At 38.0% G+C, this 20,040-nt stretch overlaps 1 protein-coding gene across 1 annotated transcript in view; it reads right to left on the reverse strand.

Annotated features, from left to right (window-relative positions):
* Positions 1–20,040, reverse strand: part of SEMA5A (semaphorin 5A) — a gene marked incomplete at its 3' end in the record, with an annotated part of 140,510 nt that overhangs the window by 67,727 nt on the left and 52,743 nt on the right. Inside the window, exon 6 of the mRNA XM_027889049.1 lies at positions 3,989–4,034. Coding sequence (XP_027744850.1) covers positions 3,989–4,034 — 46 coding nt within the window. The remainder of the gene's footprint in view (positions 1–3,988; positions 4,035–20,040) is intronic.

Consider the following 20,040-nt stretch of genomic DNA (forward strand, 5'->3'; position numbering starts at 1 on the left):
AATTTAAAGTTGGATAACACATATGAAAATTAAACACTATGATCTCCTTAGTCTGCATAAAGAATTTAATCTGAATCTTGCAGTAAACTGTGGGCTAAAATTGCCTTTAAAAATGGACTTTGAAGTATTTGTACCTCTAACTGAAAGATGTGTAGGTTCTAGATGAAAATAAAAACTGTGGAGAGCTATGTAAATACAGAAGCAGGTGGAATAGGTTCATACTCAACCTTCTGGGCATTTCAAACTGCAAAAAGGCTTCACAGATGGAGCATTTAGGTGAGAAAGGCAAACTCAAGCATGTGCCGTGTAAATGCATTAACCACCTGAGTTTGTAAAGAAGTTCATCTAATGGAAGAAGAAAAGACGCACATGTTCTATCAGGTTTGTGAAAAGCTTATGTGTGCTGGCTTGTAAAAATGTTTATGATAGTTGTGGCATAAAGACTTTCGAAGGCCAGGAAGCATAGCTTTTCACTCTTTACAGGCACATCAGCAAACTTGTCATGCAGGTAGATGCAAATAAATGTTTGAATTTAGAAGCTCTCTTTCCAAAAAATTTGGAAAAAAGGTACAACCAGACACTTGGGACAGACATCCTCCACATGTTGTCAAAGGCCGACTATTAATGACGACTTTAGCTAGATATCAACTTTTTAAAAAAAAAGGCATTTTTTTTTTTAAAGTATTCATTTAAACACTAGTATTTAGATTTCTGCTTTTATATTATAAAAAATACAACAGAGGTTTCAGGAAATCCAGCTTTTACCTTGGCCAACGCTTTTATGGATCATTCTACTGTTACTTGAGGTGAGTGATAACAAAGCAAAGTTCACAAAACAAATCCATGCAGAGTCAGACCTTCTATGTCTGTAAGCCTACTATTGCTGTAGCTGGAGCGATAAAATATTTGCCCTTCAACAACCTCAGCCCAATGAGTGCTTCTTTCCTAATCCATAATCATTATGCATGCATTGTTCCAACAATCAGCTTTGAACAATTTGACTCTTAGGCTTCTCCGTCAAGAGCTTAAAAGGCTTTCACTTGCTGTACTCTTCTTTATTCTGCTACACAAAGAAAATTGCTGAGATACATCAAATACTGGTTTGCTAAAGATATTATCATATGAAACCTGCTTATTCAAACAACATGCTCTTCCTATAAAGTACAGAGCGCAGAATCATGACATGCAGGATGACAAGTTTGATGTACTCACAATGGGCAGTGATGTCTCAGTGCATGGCCTCGGCTCCCATTTAAATGCACATCCTGTCTCATGCAGTCTAATATCACTTTAACCCTCACTTTTACAAGGGATTAACTTTCACTAAACTAATGGAAACAGAACCCTTTCAATACAAGAATCTCTGTTCTGCATTTCTTTTGTGATAACTTGCATTTCAAATGGCTGCCTGGTTTTGGTGGAGTTTTTTTCTTTGTTTATTTATATTTTTAAAGAAAGGCTATCTTGAGTTTCCAAACTATTTTCCAGGTATACACTTGTAAAAAATAGGACTTACACATATTTTGGCCCAAAGCAATTTTTCAAAAGTTTGCAAACAAGGAGTCATTATTTTAATTTATTCCTCTTTAGAGAGCTTTCCTATTAAAAAACAATATCTGATAATAGTTCAATATCTGATAATATTCCAAAATAATAGTTTATTTATAAAATGTCTCTATTTTCAAATATGCATAGAAATTTGCAAACAAAATATTTGCAAAGATGCTTTTCCTATGAGATTATTACTGTTCCAGTTTGTTGCATGTAACATGAAGTCTACTGTCTTCGCACTGGCAGCATGTATAAAAACTAACAATATATTCTAAGAGACATTTAGACAAAAATAACTGAAGTGCATCACTGGTCAAAAGTTTGAGTCATTCCCTTCATTTTCTAGACAGAAAAGTACAATAAGAAAGATTCACTTATGAATCAAAACAAACAAACAAACAAAAAAGCATCAATTAAAGAAAATAAACAGTTATAGAAGTTATAGAAGTTATAGAAGTCTGAAAACTGTAGAATAGGAGGATGCAAATTTTTCCAATTTGCTTCCATGCTGGGAGTATTTGCCATGCAGGAAGAAGAGTCAATATTTTTCTCCTACTTCCAACACACAATAACAAAGATAGACCTTGAGCAATTTCCTAAGATAATTACACAATGTATGTATAGCTTGCCATGTTTCTAGCCCTTTTGTTTTGATATTGAGCTACACTGAGAGCTTCTTACAGCTAGCACTTTACCATGCACCTTTTCTTCCAGATGTGAAAGATTGGTTTATCAGCTTGTAAAACATCTGCATGTTTTTATAAAGGCAGGTTTATGCAAAAAAATCAAAGCAAGTAACATAAGTAGAAAAATTAGAATAGATTTTTTTTCATTATTATTATGAAAAAACTGTTTGAAGGAAAAAAAAAATGCTTAAAGTAAAATACTTCTGTCCATACTTGAAGTGTCGAAGTGTTCAGCCCCTCAGCAAACAAATGCTAACTAGCACATAGAGTACTGAGTTAAACCACAGTATGCTTCATTTCTCCTCTGAAATTCCATCATTCTGTTTTGCAAGGACTTCATATAACTTCTGATTTATTTCTCACTTTTTCCCCTATCTCTTTCAACCATTATACCAGACTACAGAACAACCCAAATGTGTTGTTTAGCTAGTTTGGGAGTCCTAAACAATACACCTTAAAAATCGAAACAAAGGCTTCAGCCCCCTCACAGCTGATTTGGAGCTGCCAGAACTCGCACATCCAAGGAAACACATCCTTTGGATACTGGCTGTTCTGGGGCACTCTAACAGAACCAGAAGAGAAGCAGAGGAAAAGGAGAAGACTAAAAGATCTGTGAAGGAAAATTATGAAGGAGTCATAATGACAGGATTGAAAATTAGGGAAAAAACTTCAAAGATTAAGTGTAGGGATAGTAAAGATATGCTGGTGAAAGAAAAAAAAAATTCACACTTTGGTTTTGATTTAGAAACACAAGCTCCATAAAGGTTTTTGGAAAAATGTTTGAAGATACAGAGACAAACCAGTCGTGCTACAACACTAAAGATGGAATAAGAAACTACCAGAAGTCAACTTGAGAAGATTGTTTAAAGGCTTCTTAACATTCATAAGACCTAAATCTAGTTACCCAGTGTAACTTCACAATATGATTTCTGTGCTCATTTTGTACTGTTTTGCTGATTGGGGTGAGTCAGTCAGCACAATTATAAACCTCTGTAATCTACAGATTTCTTCCTCATTAGTGAATTTAGCCTACTGATAAATATCGTAACAGAGGAAAGCCATGAACTTCAATCTATGAATTAGCAGGATAAACTATAATTGCATCATCAGAGACCTTTGAATGCAGTCTTGCAACAAGAATCTTTAGGACTTAAATTATTTGCCAGGATATCGAGTATGGCACAGAAGGTGAAAGTAGACAGCCTGAATTCTGTATATTAGAAGTGTTTGATGTGTCACAGCTTTAAATATCAGCAACAAAATTGAATATTTATTAATACTGCAATTTTGGTTAAATATAAGCTAACTTCAGATACTGTTTCTAGTAGTCTAGGAAGGTAAATAAAGTCTGCAAACTTAATTAAATCATACACAAGATGTTCTACAAATCACAAGGATGGCCTTATCTGAATGCATTTTACTTTTCTGTATTCAACTATATAGTATTACTTTGTGAATTGAAAGAACAGTACTGAATGTAGTTAATTTTAAATTGCATTAATGAAAAGACTATGAAAATCCACTCTAAAAAAATCATAGCAGAAAAACATTAGGTCTGTATGGCCTGGGACAAAGGCCAATCCGGAATTAAAATGGATAATATGACTTATATAATGAGAGGTCTCAAAAAGGACAAAAACAGATGCATATTTATGTGTAGCCATGAAGCTTACAAATATCTTGATTATCTGCTTCAAAACATCTGCTTACCTACATCATGCAGAGAAACTAAGGAAAGAAGTAAAACGTACCTGTATTAGAGAGAGATCCTCAAGGTTCAATCTGAAGAGGTAGTTTCTGGGGTTAAAAAAAAGTAGATAAAAATTATTGTTACTAGTTTTGGTTAAAAAAATATTGTTACTGTTTAAATAAAAGCAAAATTAAATGCATGTAAAAGACAGAAAAAAATTAAAAAGTAAGAGATATTCAGGGCTTCAAATTCTTTCAGGGACTGTCTTAACATATAGCCCTTCGGGTTAAGGACTAAGTTAATTTCTAAAACAGATTTTCAGTTTGAAGAACTGGATGAATGTGAACAATGTAGATATTTATATTGCATACATGTACAGCTGATTCATTCTCCAGTCTTCCTTTAGAATCAATGGGAAGAAATATTCTGTGCTTTGGCAGATTCGTGTCACCAGTGTTAGGTGTCTACATCAGAATAAGAGGACAGGCAGATTAAAACTGTCTATTTCTCTCCACAAATATGGGAACTGTATGCAATTAGCTCAGTAAAGTTTGAAGCAAAGGATACCAGTATGATGGACTATCTGTAGAAGCCTCAGAGTTTTCACAATTCTGAATAAAGTCCTGTCATACACAATGTAATTTATTTGAAACCTGAGATTTTTTTTCCCACAGACAGGAGGAACTACACACAAACCAACCAAGCATAGCTTTCAAAAGTCTGTGTGTTTATTGCAAAAATATTTCTCACTCCATTTTTTCTTAACAGCAATATCACTGTAGCTACAGAAGAAGAGTTTAGGCAAATCACAAGAGCACTGCCTGAAACCTGGGGAAAGGATGGGATGGGAGTCTTAGAAAGGTGAAAGTGCCCCAATAACCAAAACCACTTCCTCCAGCACATACTGGTGCAATCTGTGCACGCTATCACAACTCCTTCTAATACATTGTGTCTGTTGAGTTAAAGCAGTTGTCTTATTACCCATGTTCTGATAAACCAGGTGTGTTTGTAGCCCTCATGGTGTCAGTCCATGATCCTCAAAAAGATGAACAAATACAATCTTTGAGTTGATTTCAGCACATCCTTCCTTAGCGTAGATTTTCTTTTTTGCTAGGTCTGAATACGGCTTTTCTATGTTCCATGTCCATATCCCTCAGAACCATTTTTTTTCTTTCTTTCTTAGTTTCTTCTCATACCTTTTCATAATTGTTTTTTTTCCACTGCAGTTCCACAGAAACAACATTCTTCACTCCTCATCTGCCTAAATTTTACCTTATTTAAATCAATTCTGACTTTCCAATGGTACTACAGAGTGATTGTCTTACAGATTAAATAATTTTTAAAATAATATTATAAATTACTTCAATTTTAATTTAGTCATAACATATATATAACATCAATTTATAAGATTTTAACATATTCACCTTTGTTACTTAAAGTAACAAAAAACCAGATGACAAAAAGATGAGTAAATTTAAACTTTAAATATTTGCAGTATTCACAGATTACCTGCAATATTACCTCCATGCAACTAGTAGAAGTGTAATCAAAATTAAATCAGGCCACGTTTTTTGAGATAAAAATTCTAATTCTTTCCAAAGAGGTATGCGGTATTGTTAATGGGCACAGATGGTCAGGGCCTGCAGTTTACATGCCTCTTAATTTTTTTTTTAATGAGACAGCAAGGAAGCAGAAAGGAACAAAACCAAATTGTGTACTCAGAAACACAACCACTGTCATGGAAAATTTAATTTATGGACTTTGGGAAACAGCTATGTGTATTTATTTTTCAACTCTAGTACTTATATGGTCTACTTAAATTGTAGTTGTACAGGAATCAGGTCACTAGTCTTTCCTAGAAGCATTGCTACAGAGAGTTACTAAAAATGCAGGAGTCAGCCTATTAAGGGCAAGAATTCATGATAATGTAAAATAAAGACAGAATACTTATTATTAACACAGATAAATCACCACAAAGAAATAACTAAAATACTTGGATTTGAATTATGAAGAAACCTGAAGTGGGTAAACAGAGAAAACTACATTGCGGAACAATGTTTTCACAACGCTTCACCAACAAGCTACATGCAAGCGGACTTGAAAGACTTTCACCAAAACACCAGGAAGCAATGCATTATAGTCTTTTTAACACATCCCCACTCTCTCTGTAAGGAGAAAAAAAATACCTTCACTTCTGCAAAATGTCTTGCTCAGAATTATTCAGCAGGGAACATAAGTACTGAGTCTGCTCCTCATTTCAGTACATTTACACTTCCGTGACTTGTTACTGTACTTCTTTCACTCCAGATATCATAGAAACCTACTTCTTTGCTGTTGCAAATATTTTTTTTCACCTATATAAACAAAACTTTATTTCTTCAAGAGAAACTGAACTGAATCCTTGGCAGGTGTAAACTGTTTTCTTAACCCAGTGGTATCAGACTCACAGGAGTGGCACATAAAAGCCCCATCTCACTCTACAAATGCAGTCTCTGTTGCAGAATATATGAGCAGACAGTGTGGCTCACACTTTTAGATTTAGGGTCAATACTTAATGTAGTATCATTTCCATCTGTATGTATCTTTATCTTCAGATATCTACTGAAGTTTAGTCATGATGAAGCCTTTTTATGACAAATTATCAAATTAATAATGTCTTTTTATGGTATTTCGTTCTGACGTCATTTCACCCTATTAAAAAGTAAGTTATTGTCCCAAATTGTAAAAATTCTAAACGAATAAATGCATAAACATAGTGTCAGCCTGAAGAAAAAACAGAGATTCAACATTTTCCTTGGTTTTTTTCTTGTTAGAAAATGAGATTTGTGTCCTATTCAGTAGAGCACAACACTTCTACACATTAATATATTTGGTGTGAAATTAGAAAAATTGACCCTATAACTGTTAGTGAGACTAAAATGTCTATATTCATGTGAATGAGTCAAGAGATAGAGCTAATTAGTTCATATTTTTCAACTTCCTGTGGCTGCCAATAACCAATTAAAATATTATTTTCAGTTTCATAAAACCAGCAGAGAGAAAATGGAATAGGAAGAAAAGCAATGTGCAAGAGACAATAAAACATTACACCTTAGCAACATAAACTGGGCAAATGGACAGCACAGATTGGCTGTGACTACATAAATAATGCTAGGATAACTGGCAAACTAGCACTCTGAGAGCAATCAGAGCTATTCCTATCTAGATGTTTTACATTTCAGTAAAACTTGCAGGACTACATTTAGCTCCACAAATACAAGAGTTTAGCATTCTAAGATACGCATCTCTAACATGTGAGAACTCATTCATTTGTTCAGATAGGACATATAAGAGAAAAAAATTTAAATTAAAAAAAAAAAATTAGGCATGCCAATAAAAAAGCACAATGGAAACACAGAATTAATAAATCTGTCACCAAAAAAAAAAGTCAATGCCAATTTTCATTACATACGCAGAGCTGTTATGGTGACATAGGTGACAATACTTTTTTCAATGTGTTATTGAGATTATGCCCTGGACTGCCATTTTTCAACCTCTGGTCACCTTTATTCTAGTGCATTTATGCTCGAAGGCAACAAAGGATGTGAAATAAAAATGAAATTACATTTTTGAAGCACAGATACAGACTTCTTAGCACACTGGCCTGTCTCTTTTCCAAATATGGTGATAATAAGCAAGACAAATACAACTTTGCATGATGGAATTGAAGTGATTTGACACTGGTGGTAATTGGCAACTTTGTTTCCATTTGGTGCTTAATGAATGAGGAAAGCAAATATGTTACACAAATCTGCAAACAGAAGGACACTTAATGAGAACAAAACACAACTAACACTGAGAAAAAAGCAGTGTCCTATACTCCTTCAGAGATCCAGCAGGTAATAAGCCTTTTGCTTTACATTCGTGGTACTGAACAACTTTTCTAGCTCAACTGTGATTACTAAAACCTGTTAGTCATGAGCCTGGTCAAATCCAAGGGCAAAGATTTCCACTGATATCAGTGGAAAGTGAATGAAAACACACGAAAAGCATGCTCTTGTGTCACCTTGTTGACAACAATATATTTTAATTTATTGCCGTGTGACTACAGATAAAAGTATAAAACCAATCTTCTGTATGTTCCTAAACAAGTCTGTGTCAAAACACAACTGAAAACCCCTAAGGATTCAAAAGTATATCAGGTTAGTAATGATTGTTAAATCCAGCATTTTACCCTTTTGTCTGTGAAATTGCAAGCTATAAGAGCTGAATGGAACAACAATAAATACTCTTGCATTAAACACTTACATGAATTAGAAGAATGTTAGGATGGCACATACAGTTCAGAAAAACATGGATTCAGGACTAAGCTTTTGAAAAATAAAGATGGCAAAATATATACCATAACATAGTATAAAAACCTCCAAAACCCATCCTAAGCCCCCACACGCATCTGCAATTGAAAGCCTGAATAAATAAATAGGAGTTGCAACAAACTCAGAAACTCAAGGTATGACTAGACATGCTGCCAAATCTCCTGGAAATAACCAGTAAGAAATTCCTTTCTCTTCACATCTTTCAAGAAACTCTATCACCCGAAAGAAAATTTTATTTAATTTATTGGAAGGCAAAAATATTACAACTGAAAATGAAAAGTATGAGCTCTGGAAGAATCAACTATTAGGCAAAAAGTCACAATTCCACAATTAAGATGTTGAAGTTCTGTGTGGCAACCAATTCTAGTTTTGCAGTGTAGTAAAATCAGCAATTGAAATAAAATAATAATTAAAAAAAAATAATAGGACAAAAGGAGATAATCAATATAAATTAAAAAATATGATGCAGAAAATTCACTTGGTTATATTAAGAAATCATAGGAAAAATACCTGAAAAAGCCAGTGATGAAACACTGGAAATAAGAGAAATTTAATCAAAGTGGTATGGTTGAACCATTTATAAAAATGGTTAATTTACAATAATAAAAAGAAGAATGGTCAGAAGTAATATTTTAACTGCACTTTGAAGGAAAGGGAAACCTCAGCAAATCAGAATAATGAAATGAGTGTCTTACTAGTAAATGATAAAGATACGAAAAAAGCATATGCACAGAGATAAATATTTTCAGACTAGTAGATAACATTAATTCAACTGAAAAATTATGGAGTAGTGATTTTCTCGCTCTTACTGCACTTTTTGAATAATTTCTAAAATTAAAGGTGTTCTTGAAGACTGAAGATGAACCATGTTTAGTAAGGGAAGACTCAGGTGCTCATAGGCTGATCAGTGAGACAGTTAGATTTTCAAATAGAGTAAGAAAAACACTACTGTAGTCAATTAGGAAAGAATCCCATTATACATTAAATTAATCTACTCTAAAATCTGATTTCCTTCTTTGATGCTTGCTCCTCAGGATTAGCATTCACCTCCCTCTGGCTCCTCATACAGCCTCAGCAATGACTGGAGATCCTAGAATATAGGAGTCCCACACAGAGTTTAAACAACAGCCAAGCATCATTTCTATGTATTTCTTGCCTTGTACATATCCAGAAAAAGTAGAAAGGCACCAGTGGCCCCTGCAGCTCTGGAGCTCACCCTCCTCCTTAAGTCCTATCATGCCACGTCATCTCAAACATGCATTAACATCTCCTGTTGGCCTTGGCTTCTCACACACAGCACTCAAATTCCCCAGCTGGTAATGGCCTTGGAATATTTTTCACCTGTCTGCCTCCAATGCATGCAGATCAAGGACTTTTCTGAAGATTATGGGTTAGTACAAATGAGTCTGGGAGATTATTCAGCTATTTATTTAGTAAGATATTGTTGGATTCGACTTTATACTGAAACATCACTTCAACCAAAATCTTAATCCTGTACTTCATAACTGTGGCTAACCAAATTGTTAATATTTTTTTATTGCTACCACACATATGTCAAAGTACATGCCTTCAGTTCTTATATTCTGGCAGATATTGCGTATACTATACAGTACCCATTCATACTAAGAGCCATGCAAAAATGTGGTGTTGGGACCAGTTCATTGTTCAATATATTAATCTGTATCTTTTCAAGATTAATCTGAAATTAAATTTAAATGCAGCTGTTATATCTGCCCACAAAAAAATGGAAACAGGCTTAAACCCAGTAATTTTAGAGTTCAAACTTTTTGTGGTCTCTTCTCCTGCAGTAACTGACTTTAGCACATAAAGTTTGCGTGAATTGTTTGGGTTTTTTCGTGGGAGATGGGTCAGGGGAGAAAGTTAAGAGGCTAATGTAGCAAACATTTGGATTCTTTTTAATTGTTATTATTTTATGAAGAAAATAAACTGCAACAACAAAATTATCAAAAATTATGTAAGTGATCACGTTAATGCTAAAGGTACTAAAAGGAAGGAGAATCTAAGCTTGACGGCCCAAATTTTCAAAGCTACACTTGAACTTTCCTCCTGTGATGCCACTATAATCCTCTAGTTGAGTCGTTAGTTTCCAACAGAGCCCTTTCCTTCAGTAAAAGCTCACTGTACACGACAGTACAGAAACAGGATTCCTATCAAGGTAAGCACATGATCTTAACAAATCTCTACGTAAAATACAATCTTGCTCCCATCAAACTCTGAGAGGTGAAGCTCATGGGCATAGTATGCATCACTGCACTGTTAAAGTTTCTTATTGCACACTTGGAGTGAGGACTGAGACCTACACACCTACTTAGCATCTGAGTAGTCCTGTCACAACATGAGTCCAAGTCACTCAAGGTCATCCATAAGGGCACTGTAAGTAACTCATGCAAGGCAACAAAGTTTCAGAGGCAGGGGAGAGTCCTTCACAGAACTGACTCAGCTCCATGTGGTACCTCTCCAGGAGTTCTATATCCCGTCTGTCAGCCTCTGGCCAGCCTGTCCTACATTTCAGTGCTGTAAAGGCACACAGATGTAGCGAAATTCAGCAAGGAGCAAACTACTGGAAGCGTAGGACAGAAAACCATGTGTTTGGACTAACACTCATTGAGAAAGAAAGGAGTAGCTAACTGACGTGAGAATAAGGTCAAATCCGGAACCAACAGCAGATATAACTTGTGACATTCTCCGGCAGGACATGTACTACTTCTAGCACAAATGTATATGTATGAAGTCATGACTTCAATTAAATACAGGTACCTTCAGAACACCACTCCTCTGATATAATTTCTAAAGGTGCCTTACACTGAAATAGCAGTGTTTTCTGCCAAAGAAGTTCCATTTGCCCCTGCCATTTTCTTTTCATCATACCCTGAGTCAACTCCAGGGCTTCTCTGATGATGCATCATGTTAGCTACTCTAATTAAAATGCCAAGACATTAAATCAGCACAAGAAAACAAGTGATTTTTGTGGAGTTAATGATATGATAGTGCTACTCTGCAACCAGACTATTATCAATGTTGGTGCAAAGGAGGAGAAAATTGCATAGTGGAACCAGGCATGAGCAGAAGAGGTAAAAAACATGAGTTTTTAAAAATATTCAGGAACTTTTTAGCAAGGCAGAAAAGAGAACCAGTAGGGGGAGAAAGACCTTTCTCTTTCTGCAGAGGTAGGACGATAATTTCTCATAGATTTAACATTAAATTATACTTTAGATTAGGTTAGCCCAGTTCAATCGGTGGAAAGACAGACATTGATTACCCTGAACCAAGTGTTAAATGAGCAGTGAATCCCAGATGGAGGTTCAAAGAGTATAGCACTACTTTCCAGTGCCTGTATGTTCTCCCAATATGTAGTCCTCAGAGTATCTCATTAACAAGAAGCTCTCATATTTTCCTGCTGGGAACAGACAACAGCAAAAAACAAACCTGTACAGTTATTTATTCCTTTATTAGAGATTCTTAAGCCACTCTTAATGAATCCTTTAATTTGCCTTTCTGTTATTCTGGAAAGTAGTGGTAATGGTTTAAATTAACGTTCCCAAACACACATCTAATTAAGTGAGAAGGCATACTATTACAATCCTTCATCAGCGAGATAAGGAGTGACTGAGGCAATAAGCCACCTCAAAGCAAGTCATAATCTTAAAAAGCGAGTTTAATTAACTTGCAGAAGAATATACAGGAGAGAGACACCATTATTAGGATACTCTGTCTTAAAAAAAAAAAATGTCATATATGTCTAAATATATATTAGCCAATTAAAAAGAAAGTCGAATAGCTTTGAGACCCATTTCTGATAGTAACTATATCATTTAAAAGCATAGCTGAACTAGCCCAACTGGAATTAAAAAAAAATTAAAAAATTACCACATCTTAAGAATGGACTCAAGTTAGGCTGCTACCACTTCATAATTGCAAGCACAAGAGGCTTGGGAAAAGAGGATAACTTCATTTTCCCTTTAAAAATAGACATAATGCTTCTTGCATGGTTTGAATACAACCATTAAGGAAAAAAAGAACAGATTAAAAGGGAAATGTAACTTATTACTTTGAATCTCAACATTTTTCCCTAACCTACTGGGTTTGAGACAAGCCTCTAGTTGATTCTTGTTTTATCAATATGGCTGGAACACTTTTAGCAATTTCTCATTTATAAAAACTAGACCTGCTACGAGTTAAGTGCATTACCAAGAAACAAGAAGAAAAAAAGGTAATGCACAATTTGCCTGAGAAATTCAGACACTCTTGTATCCTTCCCCTAATCTGGTCTTTTCCCCTTTCAACTGACCTTTCCAAAGAAATATATGGCAAAGCACTTTCACACAGCAAAAGAAGGCAAGGTTGTTATTGGGGAAATCCACGAATCTCCATGGATTATTATTATTTTAAAATACAGAAATTATTATAATATTTGATTACATGCTAAGTCAATCCACTAACACACAGAGAAATATTCATCTGAATATTTTATTAGGATTTATCAGAGTAGGATAAATAACCAGTCTCTCATTTCCTTGAGCTTACTGAGGAGCTAATGCCCTGAGATTAATCCTTCATTGATGCCACTTAATTATAAAAGTAAATTCTGCCCTGCCATATGGGTTAGGTTATTTTAAGAAAACAAATGAATTCCCAAGAAGGTTTCAGATCGCTGTACAACTCACTTATTTTTATCTGCCAAGTCGTATGTAATATTAAGAACAATGCCTGAGGCAAATTTAAAGACATAATTTCATGGCAACATGGATTGGATGATTAACTTGAAGGTACATACTAATGTCAGAATGGTACCATTCATAGATTGCTGCAGATGGTGTAAAGAAACTGAAACAAGGCTTCAAAACTCCAATTTAACCAGCTCTATAGGAGAAACAGAGGTTTTGCAGAAAAAATGAAACTATCAACCAGCAGTAACCTTCTCACAAGGACTGAAAAACAGCCAATGGAAGCTGGGGGTGGGGAAAGACGAACAGATACAATTGTAAGCAATCTACTTTTGCAGAGCAACTACAGAACGTCCACAGACATCAGAAGACCACCTTTATTTCCCACACTGGATAGACAAGACTAATGTTCATAATATAGGACTAGTAACTACCTTCCCAGTTATTGTCTGCTATGGCAAATACTATGGAATAATGTCTCTTTTGGTCTCTGTCTCAAAATATTTCTGTTCTTATTTGCCCCAGCAAATTGTAACAAAAGTAATTTTTCTTTACTAAATTTCCATGGCCAACTTAAACTGGTTTGATTTTCTGACAGCACTGCTGTATAGCTCATATAATACACACTACTACGGTTTAAAGTCTTCCAAGAACCTTGTCTAATGAGATCAAATGTTTTTTGTCTCTCCAAGAGACACCTTTTGAGGCATCATAGGATCACAGAATCACACAGAATCACAGAATCAACCAGACTGTAAAAGACCTGCAAGATCATCAAGTCCCAACATCACCCTGTCAACTAGACTATGGCACTAAGTGCCACATCCAGTCTCTTCTTAAATACTTCCAAGGACGGCCACCTCCCTAGGCAGCCCATTCCAATGTCTGATCACTCTCTCTGTAAAGAATCTCTTTTCAATGTCTAACCTAAGCCTCCCACTGGCATAGCCTAAGCCCGTGCCCTTGTGTCCTTCTGCTGGTTGCCTGTGGGAAAAGATCGACCTCCACCTCGCTCCAACCTCCTTTCAGGGAGTTATAGAGAGAGATAAGGCCTCCCCTGAGCCTCCTCATCTCCAGGCTAAATACCCTCAGCTCCCTCAGCCTCTCCTCATAGGGCCTGTGCTCCAGTCCCTTCACCAGCCTCAATGCCCTTCTTTGGACACTCTCCAGCCCCTCAGTGTCTTTCCTGAACTGAGGGGCCCAGAACTGGCACAGTACTCAAGGTTCAGCCTCACCAGTGATGAGTATAGGGGAAGAATCACTCAACCTTATTGTCACTGACCTCAAGTTCTAAAGAGTCAAGAGAGTCTCTAACATATAGAGCCATCTCTCCACCTTTCCCACCTCACCTATCCCCTCTGAAGGGCTTACTGCCATCCATTACAGCATTCCAGTCATGTGAGTCATCTCACCACATTTTCATGATGGCAACTATATCATAGCTTTCCTGCCACACAAGCACATGCACTTCAGCTGGGCTGCTGATATCACTCCTAACCCTGGCTTTCCACCCTTAGGCTCTTCTCAAGAGGGCCTGGTCTCAACCCCTTCTCCCTTCAAACCTAGTTTAAAGCCCTCTTGATCAGCCCTGCCAACTTATAAGCTAGGGTTCTTTTGCCCTTGCTTGATAGCTGAAGCCCTTCCAACTCTAATAGGTGTGGTACCATAAATTTTGCCCCAAGATCAAAAAAAACCTAAAATTCCGCTGGTGGCACCAATCCTTTTGTCACCTATTGATAAAACAGGTTTTCCAATTTCTCTCCTCATTCACCTGTGCTACTGCAGAAACTGAGGCAAACACCACCTGTGCTCCTGTCCCATCAACTAACCCACCCAAAGCCTTAGAGGCCTTTTCAATTGCCCTGGTACCTCTTTTATTGATCTCATCACTGCCAACCTGGACTACCAACAGTGGTAATAATCAGAGTGCCAAATTAGCTCAGGGAGTCTCCTGCTAATATCCCTCAGCCCAGACCCAGGCAGACAACAGATTTCCCTTTGGGATGGGTCTGGTCAGCATACACGGCCCTCAGTTCCACTCAGAAGAGAATCACTGACTAGAACTACCCTTCTTTTTTTTTCCTAATAGCTGCGGTTGTGATACCTCTAATAGATAGGGTGCAGCCAGGAGACCCTCCAGACAGATCTTCTTCTCGAGTGTCATCTGCCTGACTCTCTAGGTCCAGGGCCTCATACCTGTTCTTTAAGTGCACCTGGCGAGGTGGTGGGAGTCTGGAGGGCACTCTTTTACCTCTCTGACCAGGGACCTGTCTCAATTCCCTCCCCATCTACTTGGTCTGTTCCATCTGCCTGATGGCAAGAGGGGCAGGGCTTCCCTGACTCCTGCTGGGAGTCCCCTCTGACTTCTTTTGGGGTCAAAAGGGAATGACTCCACCAGTCTATTTCATTTTCACTTTCCCTAGTACTCCTTAGCCTCTCTACTTCTTCCTTAAGCTCTGCCACTAAACAGAGCAAATCATTCACCTGATCGCACCATATGCACGTGTCTTTCTAACTGTTCCTCTAGTACTGAGGGCAGGCTCAGACACGCCCTCCAGCCAGTGACCTGGACAGCTGCATCCTTCTTGGGGGGTTCTGCCTGGGTCAGAACACTCTTGCTGGCAGCAGCAGCTTTTGGTCATTTGGAAACCATTGCTGCATCTAGTTGAGTTGGAGAGAGGGAAAAAAAAAAAAAATCCAAAAAAACCCCCAAAAAAACCCACACAGCCACCAACAAAACCACACACACCTACCGCACAACCCACCAAGAGCCGGGAGAGTGGCTGTGCCCTTCCTCATCTCCCCGCCTGTTTAAACTGCCATGTAAAACTCCCTCACTGATGTGCCACGCCGCTGTTTGCCCGCTCCAGGTTGCCCTGCTCCCTAGAGATTCTTTAAATCACCTGCAAATGGGCCTGACAATTCCCCTTGCTAGCCTGGTTGGCTCCCGGGAGTAGCCAAGACAGGGTGGGGAAAAAAAAAAAAAAGGCAACAAAATAGCAGAAACTTTCTGTGCCTTTTTCATCTCATTTTCTGGGTTTTCTTCCTCCTGCTCTTCAGACAGTCACCATCTCAACTCCACGGAGATACTGGAGCTCATAGTCACGAACAGTCTCTTATAATGGCCTGTAGTGAAGTTATTTCTTCTTGCCACTGTCTCTTCACCTCATCAATGGCCTCCTGCTTGGTGGTCTCTGACACTTTAGCTATTGCTTTGATATTCTCCATCTCTGCATGAGCTTCCACCATCTGAGTCCTCAGCTGGCCCAGGTCATCCTGGGCTGCCTGAAGCACTGCATTTTATCTTTTCAGGTTCTCTTCCTTAGCCAGTTACAACTCCTTAAATTTTGCTCTCTTTCCATGAAATCCTTGCTCAAGTTGCTGCTGTCTTTCCAGGTAGATGCATGATATTGGCAACTCCCAACAGGAATGCAGTCTGGATCCCCACTGGGATCTTTGCCACCATTCTTGGTAAGTCAAACAAGTCGTAAATTTCTTTAAAGGCTGTAGAACTTCAAAAAGGAAAACTAATCACCTGCAGTGAATATCAGTGATGGAAAAGGGATTTAAGAATTTCCAATAGTGTGAAATTTTCACAAAACTATTTTGTTTGGTTTCTGAGACAGAGAAATTTGGGCTGATCAATAATTTGGGAGGACTTCACTAAACTCGACTGAGGTGGAAAAAAACAATTGTGAACTTAAGCTGAGACAGGACACAGCTCCTGGCTGTAAAAACCATTCCTCCGGTTTAGAGCACCACCAACTTACTAAAGTAGAAGCCTAGAGGTGCAAGCAGGTGAAGGGCTAACCCTTGTTGGAGGCCATTTACCAACCAAAGCTGCTCTATCATGCCCCTCCTCAACTGGGCAGGGGAAAGAAAATATAACAAAAGCTTCATGAGTTAAGGGCAGGGAGAGATCACTCACCAAATACTATCATAGGCAAAACAGAACCAATTGAAAGAAATTAACTAAATTTATTACCAATCAAGATCAGAGCAGGATAAGTAAAAGAAATCTTAAGAATACCTTCCCCTCACCCCTCCCTCCTTCATGGGCTTAACTTTATTCCTGATTCTCTATCTCCTCCCTGCCAGTAGCAGAGGGAGATGGAGGAATGGGGGTTATGGTCAGTTCATCACAACTTGTTTCTGCCACTGATTTCTCCTCAGGTAGAGGAGTCCTTCCCCTGCTGCAGCGTGGGGTCCTTCCTATGGGAGACAGTCCTCCAAAAATTTCTCCAACATGGATCTTTTCCACAGGCTGCAGTTCTTTGTGAACTGATCCAGCATGGATCCCTTCCACGGCTTGTAGTCCCTCAGGAATGGACTTGTGGTTTCTCCATGAATCACAAGTCCTGCCAGCAAACTAGCAGTATGGGATCCTTTGTCCACAGAGCCAAAGGTCCTGTCAGGAGACTGCTCCAGCACGGGCTTCCCACAGGGTCACAGCCTCCTTTGGGCATTCCCCTGCTCTGGCATGGAGCCCTCCATGGGCTGCAGGTGGATCTCTGCTCCCCCACAGACCTTCAAGGGCTGCAAGGTGACAGCTTATCTCACCACAGTCTGCACCACAGGCTGGAGGGGAATCTCTGCTCTGCTGGAGCACCTCCTCCCCCTTCTTCTTCATTGACCTTGGTGTCTGCAGGGCTGTTCCTCTCACACATTTCCCATTCTCTCTTCTGCAGCCACAATTACTTCTACACAATAACTTTTCTTCCTTCTTAAATATGTTATCACAGAGGCATCGCCACTGCTGATGGGCTCAGCCTTGGCCAGTGGCAGGTCCATCCTGGAGCTGGCTGGCATTGGCTCTGTTGGACATGGGGGAAGCTTCTAGCTGAAGCTTTTAGCTGCTCAGAGATGCCAACCTTGTAGCCCACTCTGTTACCAGAGACTTGCCACACAAACACAATACCCTTGGTTTTGTTTGGCTGCCAGAAAAGTAAATCATAATGGGAATATGTGCTAGTTTAAAGGCAGGAGAAATTAACCCAACTCAAAAGAGATTTTAAGTCAGAATTACAATTTAATAAAAACAAAACAATATATATAATTATAAAGATGAACAATTGGTTTTAACCCACAGAAAACCAGATGTATAACCCATCACCCTCGGGCATGAACAGAATGGTGTTCATTGGCCCCTGTGCTGAGCCCCACGTGGGCCTCCTGGGTCCAAAAGTAGAAGGAGAAGAAGAACCAGTTGGTGTGAGTGATGGTCACAGTCTGGTTGAGAGCAGTGGTTGCAGTCTGGTCAAGGTTCTAGTCCTCCTCTGGATCCCATGAGCGGTACCAGAAGTCCCAAGACCCCAGGATTATATACACTCAGGTTCAGGCAGGAATGCGATTGTGAGTTGTGGGTATGAGGACAGAGAGATCCTCATATCTCACAGACCTCTTAAAACCCAGCTTACAGACTGAGGGGTCAGGTGTGCTCTGGGCAGCTGCTGCAAAGGGTCTACTGTTAACAGTTTCTGGGAAATGCATAGAGGGTGGAACTGCTCTAACTAGGAGAGAGTACTCTCGGCAGTGCAAATTGTGTAATCCAAGTTAATTTGTAGCTTTGTCACACACCACACTGCACGTTTCCCATCTCTACTGGGTAGCAAATACAAGGCCATGTTAGAGGGTTACAAATTATCATTTTCACAACTGAACAGGAACTTTTAGTTGTTCAGATCTTACTGAAAACACATTACACGTTTATTAATTTTTCAGAACTGCAGCGTTAGTACAAGAAGATAACAGAAAAAAAAAAAGCTGGAATATTTTAGAGAAATAACTGTATATCAAAAGATACTTCACCAGGGAGGAGAAATTAACAATGTATTCTCTTCAATGTCTTTATGAAATAATATTTGTGACATAGGACAGAAAATTAATTCTTCAAATGGCTCTTCAAAGAGCCAGTGTGAATCCATTGAGGCAGATGTGCAAGAAAACTGTACTAAAATTTTGTCCACAGGCCATAACACAAATATAGTAATATTAATGGTCACTTCAGATGGCCCTGGGTAAAAGGTAAGTAAAAATAGTGCATTAAGGAAAAAAAAACCCACATCAGTGCAGCCAGCTGACACTATGAAAGGCTGCAAAATCCATTCCTGCAAATAAGCAGAAAACTTGACATCATATTCACAGTGAACAGATTCGTTCTACATGTAGGGTGACTACATGCAAAAGGTGCATAATCAGTAAGATCAACACCTGCAATTTTGGGACTACAACACCCTGATAATTGGTTGCTAGTCTCTGAATCTAGGGCTCCATGACATATAACAACTTTAACCATATAGCCTGGCACAATGCTTAAAGAACAGAAAAGTGTGTACTGAAAAGGACTTCTTAGTATCAATAACATGTACAATTAGAGAAACCTGCTGACAAATGCAGTCATCTAAAGTAAGGTCTCCATGGCCAAACACAACAGTGCTGTGGAAAAGGTTAAATTTAGAATGGAAATGCAGAATAAGGAAAAGAAAAATCTCATAAATCCTACTAACAAATAACAGCCACCTATACTGAACTCTGGGAAACAAAATTTCTGTTGTAATTTTAAAAACACTGAATATTTTTAATTTTACAGTTTTAGTTAGAATAAGAAATATGAAGCTCTGAAGCAGCATTAACTTATACAGAAACCAAATTAATCTTTTAACTCTACTAGATCTTTTCCAAAAAGCAGAATTGAGAGCTGGCATTTTTTTGTAGTCGTTGCTTATTCAACAAAATCTTCCAAAGCTTATCCCATAGTGATTCAAAACGCTTCCTCAAAAGCACATGTTTAAACAAACATTTTTTTTGCTGAGATTTGGATCCAAGATTAACAGGATGGAGAATAAAAAAAGAGAGGAGAGAAAATTGGGGTATTTTTCAACAGCGACTAGAGCTTTGTTAACTCAAGGGTAAAATACATTCAGAAGACAGGTTTGAATAATAAGTTTAGATGATTACATTTTTTTTTGCCAACCAAAATGTTTTACTATACTTCATGTGCTAAGAGAAAAAAAATGGTGCTCAAGGACTGTCACTGCTTCAATGTTGACATCTAAGACAGTGCCACTGTTATC

This window comes from Empidonax traillii, unplaced genomic scaffold, assembly GCF_003031625.1.
Source record: "Empidonax traillii isolate 1590-97213 ecotype Southwest subspecies unplaced genomic scaffold, ASM303162v1 scaffold249:size1902748, whole genome shotgun sequence".
Classification (NCBI taxonomy): Eukaryota; Metazoa; Chordata; class Aves; order Passeriformes; family Tyrannidae; genus Empidonax; species Empidonax traillii.